We start from the raw sequence: 14,875 nt of genomic DNA, 5'->3' as shown, positions 1-14,875 counted from the left end.
ATGGTGACTGATAATACGGCGTTCTGATAATGTAAAGAAGGCGTATGATGTGAAAGGAGGCCACAGCCGTGGAGTGCACTTGCTCATGTCAATCGCAATAAACCCCAAGGGGACATTACTTAACAGCGCACTCACTGATCTAAGTTCGAGTACAAGTTTTACACGAGAATATATGCATTTTTACATATAATTTTCTTTGCACATTTATTTGACTAATCATCCTCTCACTGATATAGGAGATACAGTATATACTGATACTAGAGTTCCTCACTGCAAGGCCGTGGTAGGGAAATGCAGGACAACCCTATTCACGCTGGGCAAAAATTCTCACATCATGAGAGTTTATTCCAGGATGAAAGACAGTGGCTGGGTGAGTGCAGATAAAGCCGAAAACTCCACTGCAAGTGCTAGAAATTGTGACTGGTTGCTATAGGACCTGTGACCAGTTGCTGTAGCAGCTGTTGCTGCTATAGGAACTGTGCATAGTTGCTATAGAAACTGTGACTTATTGCTATAGCAGCTGTGATTGGTTGTTATAGGAACTGTGACTGGTTGCTATAGGAACCGTAACTGGTTGCTATATGAACTGTGACTGGTTGCTATATGAACTGTGGTTACTATAGGAATTGTGACTGGTTACTATAGGGACTGTGATAGTTTGCTATTGGAAATGTAACTGGTTGCTATATGAGCTGTGATTGGTTGTTATAGGAACTGTGATTAATTGCTATAGGAACTGCGGTTGCTATAGGAACTGTGATTGGTTTCATTAGGACGGGGTGGAGAACCTTGGCAACCCCTGTCATGCCTGGACAACCAAAGCTTTAGCTGGAACGGTATGCAAAATAGGACGTGCCGGTATGTGATTCGGTGGGAAGAGGTTAAGGCTTCCATAACATGCCTTTTTTGTTTGTTTGTTTGTTTGGTTTTTTTGACCATTTTTGAGGCACTGTGAACCCAGCTTAATTCACATCTTAGCATTTTCAGTTTGTTCACCAGATTTGCCAGGTCTTCCATAAAGTTTGTGTCCATACATTTATTTTCACACATAGTATTTCCATTAGTCTTTGGTTTAGTATTTTTTTCACTCAAAAAAAAAAAAAAACATAAACTGTGCAAATTACATTTTGCCCTTTCAATTCCACTCCTGCAGGGGCGTAACTACCACTATAGCAGCCATAGCGGCTGCTATGGGGCCCGCCGCATCAGGGGGCCCCATGGCCTGCTCCTGCAATACACTGGGCCCCCTGAGCCGTCATCATTTGCAGCACCAGGTGGTCCTGCTGGTCTCCTGGGTTTTGCAAAAGTCCCTTTAACTGCAAGCACTCCTGACCAGAGCTAGCAGTTATGTAGTTATGACTTCACTTGACCGTTTAGTGGTCAGTCGTTGGGGGGGGGGGGGCCCAATCAAAAGTTTGCTATGGGGCCCAGCCATTTCTAGTTACGCCCCTGCACTCCTGGTTTATGTTGCAAAAAGACTGACCAAAGGACTGATGGAAATACTGTGTGTGAACATAGCCTAAAACGGTTTTCAAAACAACGGACGATGCTTTACAACAAGGGACTGAAATAATGTTTGTGATTATTATTGATGTTAACAGATTTTGTTTGTTTATTTATTTTTTCATTTAAAAACCCCCATGAACATTAAAAATGTGGGAAAATAGCTTTTAGAGAAAGATGAACGCAATCAGAGGTCCGATGAGGATTAGGCGCTGCACGGCAATTCCAAGATCCTAATCAAAGGAGGATGGGAGTCGTAGTAAAACCGTATTTATTTAATTTAAGGAGGTCCCTCTTCATCAGATCAATAGCCTAAAACCTGGGAAGACTAACAGGATATTTATAGGGGAAAGCGCAAAAGTTTTAAATTCAAAAAGTCAAGATGGTCTCCTATAGGCCAGTGTATCATCATGTAAAAGCATATTATACTATGCATTGTAACCATAGTCCCATAAAAACAGGATCATTAAAAGAATATAAAACTATGTGCTGACTTTGTTATTTGTTTGTTGATTTTGTTATTTCAATAATTGTAGCAAAACCCATACATATATTACAATGAACCTGTGTGTTGCTGTTCTCTATTAGGTCTATTTTGTTGACTGCGGAAAGCCTTTGTTCGTGCATAGCAGCTTTGGCCTAAAAGTAAGTGTCCTTGGGCTTACAACGTCCCACCCCAAGTTAAAGAAGCAGTTCACAAAAAATGATTATTGCCCCCCCCCCCAGTGCCGTAAAGGAGACAGGACGCAGATCCAGCCAGAGGGCATAACTATGGTATGCGTGAAGGGGGGTGGGGGTCGGGGTGGTGATAACAGGCAGAGGAAAGGCGCTGCCGGGCCAGGTGCATCACTGCCATGGGGCGGCTCGGGGAGGACACAGCACAGAGGCAGCGTGGGACTGCCAACATCACTCTAGATGCACCCTGGGGGAGAACAGCAGCGCATGCGCAGTGACAGCTTACACGGTACCGTTGGCTTGGCGGCAGAACCAGAATCCAGGGGGTGCGGAGAGCAACACCACATAGGTGGCGCTGGCCTAGGGCACAAGCGCTCTAAGACCCGCCTCTTTGACACAGCTAGACCCTAATAAAAGTTGGATTTTTGGCCTCACCAAAGCACCACCAGTGTTTTTGAAAAGACTACCAGAAAGGATTTCACTGCAGCTATACATAGGTAAAAGTAGTTTGGGGGGCTGCATACCATTATATATACAGCCCTGCATACCATTATATACATATATACAGCCCAGCATACTATTATATATATACAGACCAGCATACCATTATATATACACAGCCCAGCATACCATTATATATACAGCCTGGCATATATACAGCTCAGCATACGATTTGCTTTCTCTGCCGCCTGGTTGCATTGATGACTCATTTTAAGGTTGTCAGAAATCACTACCCCTAAATCCTTCTCATCTGAAGTCTTTGCCATCAGAAAACTGACAATTTAAAACTCGGATGGAGGATTCCTGCATCATTTATCATTTGGAAACATTGAACTGCAGTTTTCATTGTTTTGGAGCAGTGTGGCTGCCAGAAAGAGAGAGAATAGCACAAGAAAGTGGCGCCAGGAGTAACAGACCTGTTCTTTTTTTTTTTATCAGAGATGACGCAATACCTGCTGGCTGCTCTGTACCCTTATACCTGGTGCAGCCTGGACAGGAAGAGAACAGGGGGTTACTTCTGGAGCAGAATCACCAGCCAAAATGCAGCTCCGGAACCGGAATGGGTGAGTAACAATTTATTAGTGGGGATGTCTACATTTAGATATTATTGGCATCTGCATAGCTTTCCTGTTTCCATTAAACAGTTCATGGTCTACCACATACTCATCACTTACCATACACACTTGTAAAGCAATAGGCTGACAGTTAGTATTTCACCATGTTCCTTCCTTCTTACACATGACTTCTTATAATTTATAGGAAGATGCAGGAATTAACTTCTATTCTCAGATGAAGCAACGCTGTCTCCAACCATCAGCATTACCTCCATCTATCAGCATTGTCTCCATCTATCAGCATTGCCTCCATCTATCAGCATTGCCTCCATCTATCAGCATTACCTCCATCTACCAGCATTGTCTCCATCTACCAGCATTGTCTCCATCCATCAGCATTGTCTCCATCCATCAGCATTGTCTCTATCCATCAGCATTGTCTCCATCCATCAGCATTGTCTTCATCTACCAGCATTGTCTCCATCCATCAGCATTGTCTCCATCCATCAGCATTGTCTCCATCCATCAGCATTGTCTCCATCCATCAGCATTGTCTTCATCTACCAGCATTGTCTTCATCTACCAGCATTGTCTCCATCCATCAGCATTGTCTCCATCTACCAGCATTGTCTCCATCTATCAGCATTGTCTCCATCCATCAGCATTGTCTCCATCCATCAGCATTGTCTTCATCTACCAGCATTGTCTCCATCCATCAGCATTGTCTCCATCCATCAGCATTGTCTTCATCTACCAGCATTGTCTCCATCCATCAGCATTGTCTCCATCCATCAGCATTGTCTTCATCTACCAGCATTACCTCCATCTATCAGCATTGTCTCCAACCATCAGCATTGTCTCCATCCATCAGCATTGTCTCCATCCATCAGCATTGTGTCCATCCATCAGCATTACCTCCATCTATCAGCATTGTCTCCAACCATCAGCATTGTCTCCATCCATCAGCATTGTCTCCATCCATCAGCATTGTCTCCATCCATCAGCATTGTCTCCATCCATCAGCATTGTCTTCATCTACCAGCATTGTCTTCATCTACCAGCATTGTCTCCATCCATCACCATTGTCTTCATCTACCAGCATTGTCTTCATCTACCAGCATTGTCTCCATCCATCAGCATTGTCTCCATCCATCAGCATTGTCTCCATCCATCAGCATTGTCTTCATCTACCAGCATTGTCTTCATCTACCAGCATTGTCTCCATCCATCAGCGCTGTCTCCATCCATCACCATTGCCTCCATCCATCAGCATTGTCCTCATCTACTATGTCCATAGAGATGTCCATGTTATTACTCTGTAAGTACAATGGCCTTATATATGTGAGTATTTCTATGGGATAAGCAACCATAAGAGGGTTCAGCAATGTCATGTTTGTTCCTATCTATGTAAACTTACGTCAATATGCCGTATAGTATAATCTCTTTGCTTATGTCCACTTGTATATATATTGTGCTGGTAAGAAGCTTGTTTTTCTGTGCTTATAATTATAGCATTGGGGAGATTATACTAACTGTTTGTATTAGGAATCCCCCTTTCATGGACGTTATTAGGCTGGGTTCACACTACGTATAACACCAGCCGTTCCGTGACCTAGCTGGGCCACAGAGCGACCGGTGTTACTGAAGATCATCACTTCTGGTGAATTCGGATGTGGGCCCGTGTGCGCCCACAGGTAAAGGGTGTCAATATACTGTCAGTGGTGGGAATGGTATATATTGAGGGGTGTGTATTCACTCTAAATACACACTTACTAAAATGAAGTTCATGCCCTTGTGACTATCACATAAATTGCCGAACAATAAACCTGCATATTTTGGGAACAGCAGGGTGTATCAAGAAACTGCAAAAACAGTGTGATCGGGGAACCCCAAGCTAATATAACAATAACAGCTTCTTTTTTTCCCCCGATATGCTGCAGGAACCTGCAGCTCTCCAGCTGCTGCAAAACTTCAATGCCTGGACAGCAAAAGCTGATGGGAATTGTAGTTTTGCATCAACTATAGGGCTGCAGGTTCCTTTCCCTCAATCAGCAGCTAGAGGTGAATAGAAGTGAGCACAGAGGCATAAATAATACATAGCCGGGCTTTTGCTTCCAGAGGGAACACCCCCTCTCCCGGACTTTTGGAGCTAATTTCTGTATGAATAAAAAGAAAGCTATCTCAGCACTGGAGGGCTCGATCTGTAAATGAAATATATCTATGAAATTAGACTGGAAAGCCCTATACAACCATGCACTCAGTTTAACCTCAAACCCTGTGACAGGTCCATATAGAATTTTGGTCAGTATTTATGTGACCAATCAGGAGTGGGACTGAGAGGGCAAAATTATACTGGGAAGATTTTTTTTTTCTGTGTTTTCAACCTACTCCTGGTTTTGGTTGAGAAATTACTGAACAAAAAATGATGGAAATACTGTGTGTGAACATATTGTTCTCCAATTGTAGAATAGAATGAAACTAGAGATGAGCGAACCAGGTTCGGGTTCGAGTCGATCCAAACCCGAACGTTCGGTATTTGATTAGCTGGGGCTGCTGAACTTGGATAAAGCTCTAAGGTTGTCTGGAAAACATGGATACAGCCAATGACTATATCCATGTTTTCCACATAGCCTTAGGGCTTTATCCAACTTCAGCAGCCTCCGCTAATCAAATTCCGAAAGTTCGGGTTCGGATGGCTCCAGGTTCGCTCATCTCTAAATAAAAGATTTAAATATTAAAATGATATTATTGGGTATTCCAGCTGCAAATCTGTTATTATGTACTATTTGGCTATTTCCCACAATGCCTTTTGTTGGCCATTTGACGGACATATTTTTGGTTAGCCATCATTTTGGCGTCAAATAACGGCTGTTTTATGTAAATAATGTCCATAATTTGCATACAATGTCCCCTATTTGGTGCCAAAATGACAGCTGTCCAAAAATATAACAATTCTTCACAAGATAATCTTTCCGTATAATGGGACCCTAAGAGGGATGAGGCAGACACGCACAGATTATGCATTTTAACGATTTATAATAAACACATTGTATTGTATGACTGGATTTAACTCTTTTTCTATTCCACTTTGTAGTGTCGGTCATCATAAATGTGGGTAAGTTACATTAATAACTTTTTTTAAAATATTTGACGTTGGGCAAAATTTATCAAGGGCTTTGTGCCGGCTTTTAGGTGAATAATTGGATTTTTGACCATTTTTGGTCTAAGTTCTATTTATGAGCCAGTATCTGATGGGTGAATATTTTTTATACGCAACCTTTTGTAATCTGCCTGTTTTGAGTATTTGCCCCAAAATTTGCATAATCTGGGATTGTGCCTAATTTATCATTTTCGACTTTTTAAAAAGTTGAACAAGCTGAAGCAGTCCTACGTCTGGTCAATACCAGGTGAATATGTGTTCATGTCATTGCCCAATTGGGACCCCCACAGTGTGATTGCGGGGGTCCCGGTCTTTTAAGTGTGACTGCTGGAGGTCTTTTACCTTCCTCCGTGCCGTCAGCTTGGCAATCATTGCGTAGAGTCTGCCAGAGTCAGGCATAGCATTGATCAGTGTATGTAATGTAATAAATGAATGTAATAGTCCCCTAGGGGGACTTAAAACATGTAAAATAATTTTTTTTTAGAAAATGTAAATATTTATTTTATTATGTATATTTTTACATAAGGGCTTAAAGAGGATGTACCCCCAGGTACATCCTTCTTTAATCTGAACCCACGGATCGAACGGCGCTGTCACGGGGAAGACGGTGCCGCGGTCTGTTTTTCGAAAAACAAACCGCGGCACCGGCTTCCCCGTGACGGCGCCGTTCGATCTGTGGGCTCAGATTAAAGAGGATGTACATGGTGGTACATCCTCTTTTAGAATAAGGGCTTTCTGCTGCCACATTGGCTGTGTCAAGAACTGCAGGGCTGCTCAAGCTAAGATAATGATGTAACTGTAATCTATGGTGTCTTGTAGGACAGTCATCCAGACCTGTGGTGACCTTCACTCCAAACACAAAAAAGATTTTTACTACTGAATCAATATCAATGACGTGTGATGTGGGCCCTAATGCACAAGATGATCGGAAGTATGACTGGTTCAGAACTGGGACACACGTACATAGCGGGAAAACGTATGAGATACATTCTGCTGAAACAGGACACAGCGGAAGTTACCAATGTTTTTCCCAACATGCGAGTGACTCTCTTAGACTGGATGTCAGTAATGGTGAGTCAATATATACAATACTAACATATAGTGCAATATTATTACATATAGTAGCTATAGCATATCACATCCAGCTAAACCTAATGTACTGTACCTTCTTACAGTGACATAGCAGGAGAGAATATTTTTGGGCTGATACCTTTTATTACTCATCTGCTTACTGCAAGTGATCTAAATACACAGTATAACTCTAAATGCACAGTATAACGGTAACGTTTTGGCCAATTAATAACCTGAATAATAACCTCAACCTCAATAAACTCAAGCCAAAATAGCAAACATAGCAGCGTAATGCAGTTATATCCAGGACTTAAAATGGCTGAGGAGTATTCATTACACCACTACATAATGTCCATACCTTCATGGGAATACTTTATTAGGCTCTTAAAGAGGATGTACCACCAGGTACATCCTCTTGAATTTAACACACCTATAGATCAGCGCCGTCATGGAGAAGCCGGTGCCGCAGTCTGTTTTTCGAACTGCGGCCCGGTTCCCATGTACGGCTCCGTTCTATCCAGTGGTACTGGGCCGTGCTGAAGTACTGGAGGTCGGCCGGCCCGCTCTCAGTGGGAGCGAATTCCCCCCCCCCCTATGATGCCGCTCCATTAGAATCAATGGAGCCGCGTCATAGAGGGGAGGGAATTCCCTCCCACTGGGGGCGGGCCGGCCGACCTCGAGTGCTTAAGCCCGGCCCGCTAACGCTGGATTGAACGGCGCCGTACATGGGAACCGGGCCGCGGTTCGAAAAACAGACTGCGGCACCGGCTTCCCCATGATGGCGCAGATCTATCGGTGTGTTAAATTTAAGAGGATGTACCTGGTGGTACATCCCTTTAAAGAATACCCTTCGATTCATGATCATGGCAAAATACTCTGAAAAAGTCCTGCAGGTGGCAGTCCTCTTCTATGAGCCGTGGTACAGTACTCCTGGAAGTAGCATACACTTAGGGTATGTTCACAGTCAGTAAATCAGGAGGAATTCTGCGCCTGTCTCAGTGTGTAATAGCCCGTCTATGGGAGAGCACGCGCTCCTCTGCTGCGGCGGCTCTCCGGCGGCTCTGTCACTTCTTTGAGTGGAGAGAGCAGTGGGGGAGCGCGCGCTCTCACATATACGGGCTATTACACACTGAGACAGGGGGGATTCCACGGTGGAAAGTTCCACTGCAGAATTCCGCCTGATTTACTCAGTGTTAACAGTGTGAACATTCCCTTACAATGCAGTCTACAGCAGGTATTGCACTTAAAGAGGACTTTCAACCCCCCTTTACAGCCCCCTATACTCACCTAATCGCGCCCGATATGAGCGCCCGAAGCCTGGCGCGCGCTCACAGGAGAGTCCGATGCCCATAGAGAATGACGGAGCATCGGACTCCCCATTCATTCTCTATGAGCGTCGGACTCTACTGTGAGCGTGCGCGCCGGGCTTCGGGCGCTCATATCTCCGTGACCCGATCGGATCAGGAAGCAGGACCCGGCGAGTATAGGGGGGTGTAACGGGGGGTCGGGAGCCTGTCACCCCGGCACGGGGGGTGACAGGTCTCCTTTAAGTGAGTTCCGTACCATGGCTTGTGTCAGAAGAGGAGGTCCCACCTGCAGGACTTTTTCAGCGTATCCTGCCATGGTCACAAAGCCAAGGGTATTCTTTAAGAGCTTAATAAAATATTCCCATGAAGGTATGGAATTCTTCAGTTACAGGATGCTGCCGAGGTTTCAAAGTGAGTGGTATTATTTGATGAACAGGCAAAAAAGATAAATTTGGTCAGCTCTCCTACAACACCATTCACACTTGGCAGGAGCACGTCACAATGACTGAAATTGCAAACAGACAAGAACACACACAAAAAAAATGCATCAGCTCACCACTAATAGCAAGACACAGACCCAATACAGATATGAAAATCAGCCCCCCAACTGCCAAAAAAATCTCCATAAAATAATGAGGCTTTTGGTTACCCTTTGCAAATAGTGTGTACCATCCCACCACGGTAAGGTGTCCTCATGTTCGGGAGGGACCTACACTGTACTTTAGCCTCTCCATGGCATATAATAAGCCTATGCTCTGGGCTGGGATGGGTCTATTGTACGACCAAGAAGAGGCAACCACTCCCCCATCTGGAACACAGAAAAAAAAGAAGACAAATTTGGTCAGCTCTCCTAGAACACTATTCACACTAGACAGGAGCATGTCGCCATGGTATTCTTTGATGGTTTTCTCTGGCTGCAAAGTTAGGGCTGTAGCCAATGTTTAGAGCGATGGGCAGAAGACCGCCGCTATTGTCATTGTTTTGATATTTCATGTTTAAAGGCAACGATCTGCCAACATTGTGCATATCAACTGATCATTGTCTTTTACCATGACCTGTTGCCCGGAACGGCCGGTAATAGTTTGGTGTAATAGGGCTCTTACTGCGAGAGGAGCTTCAGTCAGGAGTTTTGAATAGTGGGGAATTGGTAAAATAAAGGAACATAAGTTAACAGATGAATACTGGGAACCTTCATTTTTGATCAGCTCCGCTAAGTCCTTGTTGGAGAGCAACGCAAGAGGCTCACACACAGCCTACAGAGACCATAGAGTTCAGCTGAACTTACTGATTGATGGGGATTTTAGCATGAAGATCCAGACTGACTTAGGGTATGTGCACACTGAGCAATTCTAGCGGAATTCTGCCCGAATTCCGCCATAAAAGGCGGGCGGAATCCGCGTGGAATTACGCCCGTGTAAATGCAACATTGCTCTTTCCATAGAGAACAATGGGATTTCCGACTGCCCGTGCACACAGAGTAAATTTCCGTCTGGAATTCCGCGCAGAATCCGCATTCCGCCCAAAGAATGTACATGTCAATTCTTTGGCCGGATTCCGCTAGAGGAATCCTATAGAAGTCAATGGGGTTTGAATTCTGCTGGTAATTCCGCTTGCATTCCGCTTGATTTCCGCGCGGATTCCGCTCAAATTCCGCCCAAATTCTGCTAGAGCAGAATAGGCGAGGAATTTCAAGCAGAAATCTTTCAGCTACAATTCCTCGAGAATTGCTCAGTGTGCAAGGGCCCTAAAACTTCTAACATGTTACCTCTATATGCTGAAAATGTGCAAGTGATGTGTGAAGCTCTAATAGTGTAAGAGGAGATGCATCTTTTGTTTCAGGTTGGGTTATCCTGCAGCTCCCAAACCAAGTTTATGAAGGAGACAATGTGACTTTGAGATGTCACCATTATCCTGGATACCCCGCAGGACAAACAGTATTTTACAGAGATAACAAAGTCATCCAGAACTGGGGGAGTGAGGATCATTTTCACATTGCAAGGATGGACTTGGAAATGTCTGGAACATACAAGTGTACCAAATCAGTAAAGCACCATCTAATATATTACAGACATGGAGATGAAGATTCCATGTTGGTTCGAGGTAAGTCATGTATGAGATTACCGTATTTTTTGGCGTATAAGATTACTTTTTAACCCCGAAAAATCTTCTCAGACGTCGGGGTTAATTTATACGCCCGGTATGGTCGCCGCATACGAGCCGAACGTCTCCAAAGATTAGAGTAACAGCAGTGGCGTAGCTAGGATTCATGGGGCCCCATGGCAAAAAACTGTATGCACCCCCCCCCCCCCACCCCAAATGCATCCCGGGGGGGGGGGGGGGGAGGGAAAGGATCTTTCCAGCAAAGGGCATTGCAATGCAATGGGATATACATAAGGGTATTATATACATGAGAGGGGTATATATGCATATTAGAGATACCCATCTAATAAGTATACCCTTATATTTACCCCTCTCAAAAGTTTATAAAATCTTTATATACACTATATGGCCCTGTTCACACTGAGTAAACACGGCGTAATTCCTCTGCTACACCGGGCCCCATAATGACCGCATTCCCTGCCCCCATGGTAGCTACGCCAGTGAGTAACAGCCTGCTTAGCCAATAAGTGACTGACTGAGACGGGACAGTGCCGCAGCCAGTGATTGGCTGAGCAGGCTGTTACTCTTGTCTGGATAGTGACAGCCTGCTCAGCCAATCACTGGCCACAGAGCTGTCCTGTCTCATTCAGTAATTGGCTGAGCAGGTTGGAGGCACTGGAACATGGAAGAGGACACCGGAGGAGCGCGGACAGGTGCACATTTTTTTTTCTTTTTTTTTACAAATTTTTAAAATGAAGCAGGAAAAATTTTATTCGTCCATTTCTACTCATGATCAGTATAGCAATGGCAATGGGTGAATCAATAGCCCCTATGTTTGTTGTCACAAGACTTTTATAGCTAAGGAATGGTTGGTTAGAATATCTGGGATAATAAGTGATTTCTTACAAAACTAAATATTAGTTATGAACTATCACTTTGGCAGACACTTGACACACAAAACAGGGGTCTAACTCTTACCAAAAAAAATGGGGAAGGGGGGGAGCATTTAGCTTACAATGTCTGGACTCAGTTGTAAGATTTTGGTATAAACCATGTGGGACGTGATCGGTATTTTGATAAATGTTGATAGTATTTTGAGAGATATTGCTCCACACTGACGAGGGGCAAATATCCTGAAACAGCTGTCTGAGGATGGATGCCTGCCTTTGGTAACCCTTGTCATGTCGCAATACAAGAGTATGACACAAAAGGGCCCATCCTGGTATTTCCCTATTTATATTCCAATATTCACAACTAAATGGGACTTAAGGGGCTACGTATCAGGGTGGTTTGGTGATCTCCCCCCTGTGAGGTACCCCTTGGCAACAGGTTTTCCTTCCCTGGAGGTTAATGTGGCTTTTCCCGTGTTTTGAGACTCGCAACTTTACAGACGCCCCTTCTTTGCATATTTAAATTTATAGGGGGCAATGTATCAATAGAGACTTCTGAGTGAGTACATCATTGGATTTTTTTTACTAATTTCCCCGAGTGATTGCTCTTCTTTTGAGAAATGCTTTTGCAAGAAATTTTGGCTCCACATGCACCAAAGTGTTGATGCACATCAATATATGTCACTTTTATTATGCTGTGTGCACTTCGCTCAACAAGGTGTGACCTACCGAGAAAGGGGTGTGTCATCATTAAAGAGGGAGTGGCCTACAGGCAGTGTCATAATAATGAGTTAAAATTTTTGTGTTACTTTTACCTGACTTAAGCCAACTAATGGTTGTTGTAAACTAAACATTGACTAGAAGGTATACAGAGATTGTAATAAATCTAGCAGATTTGGAAGTCTCCTCAGTAATACGTTATTGTCATTTTTTTTCAATTTCTAGAGCTGTTCACGACTCCAACAATAAAAGTGACCCCAAACCCAGTTATTGTGGGGGGTAACATGACCCTAAGTTGTGATACCAGTCCCCATCCTTCCAGACCATATACACAACTGCAGGTTACTTTTTATAGAGATGGACGGATTGTTCAGGGATCTGGTGTCAGTGATATCTATGAGGTCTACAATGTTCAGCTGGAGGATTCTGGGAAATATTCATGTGAAGTAGAAACTACAGATGGCCGAGTAAGGAAGAGAAGTGAGGAGAAGTTAATCCAGATACAGACATAAGTAAGTAAAGACATTGGGGCAATGTGATGAGGAGAACAGAGATGTGCAACCCTAATCTCCACCAGTACCCTTGTCCCCACCTACTTGGTGCACCCATGGTGATCAAACTGGGCCACAGTCCCTTCCTATATCTACAGTCACTTAGTCTAACAAGAGGGGAGATTAGTCTAGTAGGTCAATATAATACCTGGAGAAAGCAGACAGAGAATGATAAGAGTACATGTCCAAAGTCCATAGCCAGGAGGTCACACACTAGCAAAATCTTTAAAAAAAGGGCTAGAGATTTTCAGGGTAGGTCATATTTTTGGAGAAACACGGTATGCCCCTACATTGTAGCCCCACTGTATATGGTAGTTAACCACCATACTGTATGTCCCACTGTTGTTAGGCTACCATACTGTGAGTTCCCCCGTAGTTAGGCCTCCATATTATATACCTCTCCCCTCCACCTCTGTAGTTCTATCCCCATACTGTATACATCCCCCTTTGCAGTAAGCTCCATACTTAAAACCTTCCTCCCCCCCTCTAGTTGACTCACATCCCCCCCCCCCATGTTCAAGCAGGTGGGGGCGGAGCATAACATGTCTGGCACTGGTTGGCTGGAGCTAGGGTTTATTTTTGGAGTAGGGCTTATATTTCAAGTGTACTCCAAAAAGCCTGCAAAATGAAGCGAAGTCTTAATTTCAGGGTACGTCTTATTTTTGGAGAAACAGGTTAGATGGGTTGTCTTGTTTTATTTCTTTTTATTAAGAATGAATAAAAATTAACTTATGTTTTTCAGGTAAAAAAAAAGAAGATTAAGAAGATTTATGACGGCAGCAGCATTTAGCTTTATATTAGTACATGAAAAAATTATCCAGCAGAATATATTATCGCAAAATTTTTTTCTTCTATCATATCAAATGGGTTAAGTCTATAGAAAAAGCCGACACCTCAACAACATGGTGACCAACTGGGCTACAAGACCCAACAGCATCGTCCATCTATGTTACATCTGAGGATTTACATCAAAAGGGGACTTCCGAGTAGCGGAAAAGATCTAACTTCCTCCATCTATTTGTTTTAGAACTACACCCTCCGAGACCCAAAGGGTGGGTGTCAGTTGTAATCATCGATGCCCAATAGAAGCAGCATGTCCTGCAACATCACTTAGCTATAACTCGTCATGTTGGGGCATGGTTTTTCCCACTAGTTGACGCTAGACCTATTATTCATAGGTAAAATTAAGGAGTATCGTAACGCATCAAACATGCTGTGCTGGAGGGATCTCACTTTGTGGACACTGCTTTGTATTCCTATTTCTTTCCATAATGAGCTTGTTATATATCAGCACATCAGAAAAATCAATAAAATATTTGATAGTCAGGTCTCTATTTTGTAAGGTTATACTTTGCAGATATTATAGAGCTCTAGGATAAAGATCCAAGGCTGTGCACTTACATACTGTAGGCAGCTATTGAGGGCTAATTTAAATTTTTAAAGCAAATGCAGTTGGTTTCTTTTTTCACAACCTTGTTGGCACTGGTCTGGCGATCCCAGTGGCGCGATCCATCCAATGCTGCCCTGTTTCCCTGATTGGACCCAGTTTCTTCATGTGTCCCTGTCGTTATAACGTTTAAAATCTATGTCAACTGTAGGTGTGATATAAAGCAAGTTTTCCATTTACATTCCTTTTTTTTTTTTAGTTATCATGTTGTAAAACAAAGCTATACTTACTACTTGTGGTGGTATGATATCCAATCCGCTACCAGGATATGTACCGTATGTTCTGACGTATAAGACGACTGGGTGTATAAGGGTCAGGGTCAGGCAGGGGTTAACTCAGCTAAATTAAAAAAAAAAAAAAAAAACAGTTAACTCACCTAGGGGCGGTTCCCGGCAT

The 14,875-nt window shown here is 43.5% G+C and overlaps 1 protein-coding gene across 2 annotated transcripts; it reads left to right on the top strand.

Moving 5' to 3' along the window:
* The first annotated feature begins 4,195 nt into the window (after nt 1–4,195).
* LOC138770671 (high affinity immunoglobulin gamma Fc receptor I-like) lies at nt 4,196–14,352 on the top strand. 2 transcript variants are annotated; one of them, XM_069949803.1, is made up of 6 exons: nt 4,196–4,551; nt 6,328–6,348; nt 7,213–7,464; nt 10,611–10,871; nt 12,707–12,993; nt 13,775–14,352. In XM_069949803.1, the coding sequence occupies exons 1-5, from the start codon at nt 4,521–4,523 to the stop codon at nt 12,991–12,993; spliced, it is 852 nt and encodes a 283-aa protein (XP_069805904.1). In that variant the 5' UTR covers nt 4,196–4,520; the 3' UTR covers nt 13,775–14,352. The 2 variants fall into 2 exon arrangements, with proteins under 2 accessions (XP_069805904.1, XP_069805905.1); XM_069949804.1 differs by lacking the exon at nt 13,775–14,352 and having other exon boundaries at nt 12,707–13,002.
* The last annotated feature ends 523 nt before the right edge of the window (nt 14,353–14,875 follow it).

The sequence above is a fragment of the Dendropsophus ebraccatus genome, chromosome 13, assembly GCF_027789765.1.
Source record: "Dendropsophus ebraccatus isolate aDenEbr1 chromosome 13, aDenEbr1.pat, whole genome shotgun sequence".
Lineage (NCBI taxonomy): Eukaryota > Metazoa > Chordata > Amphibia > Anura > Hylidae > Dendropsophus > Dendropsophus ebraccatus.
This window is presented reverse-complemented; position numbering and strand designations above follow the sequence as displayed.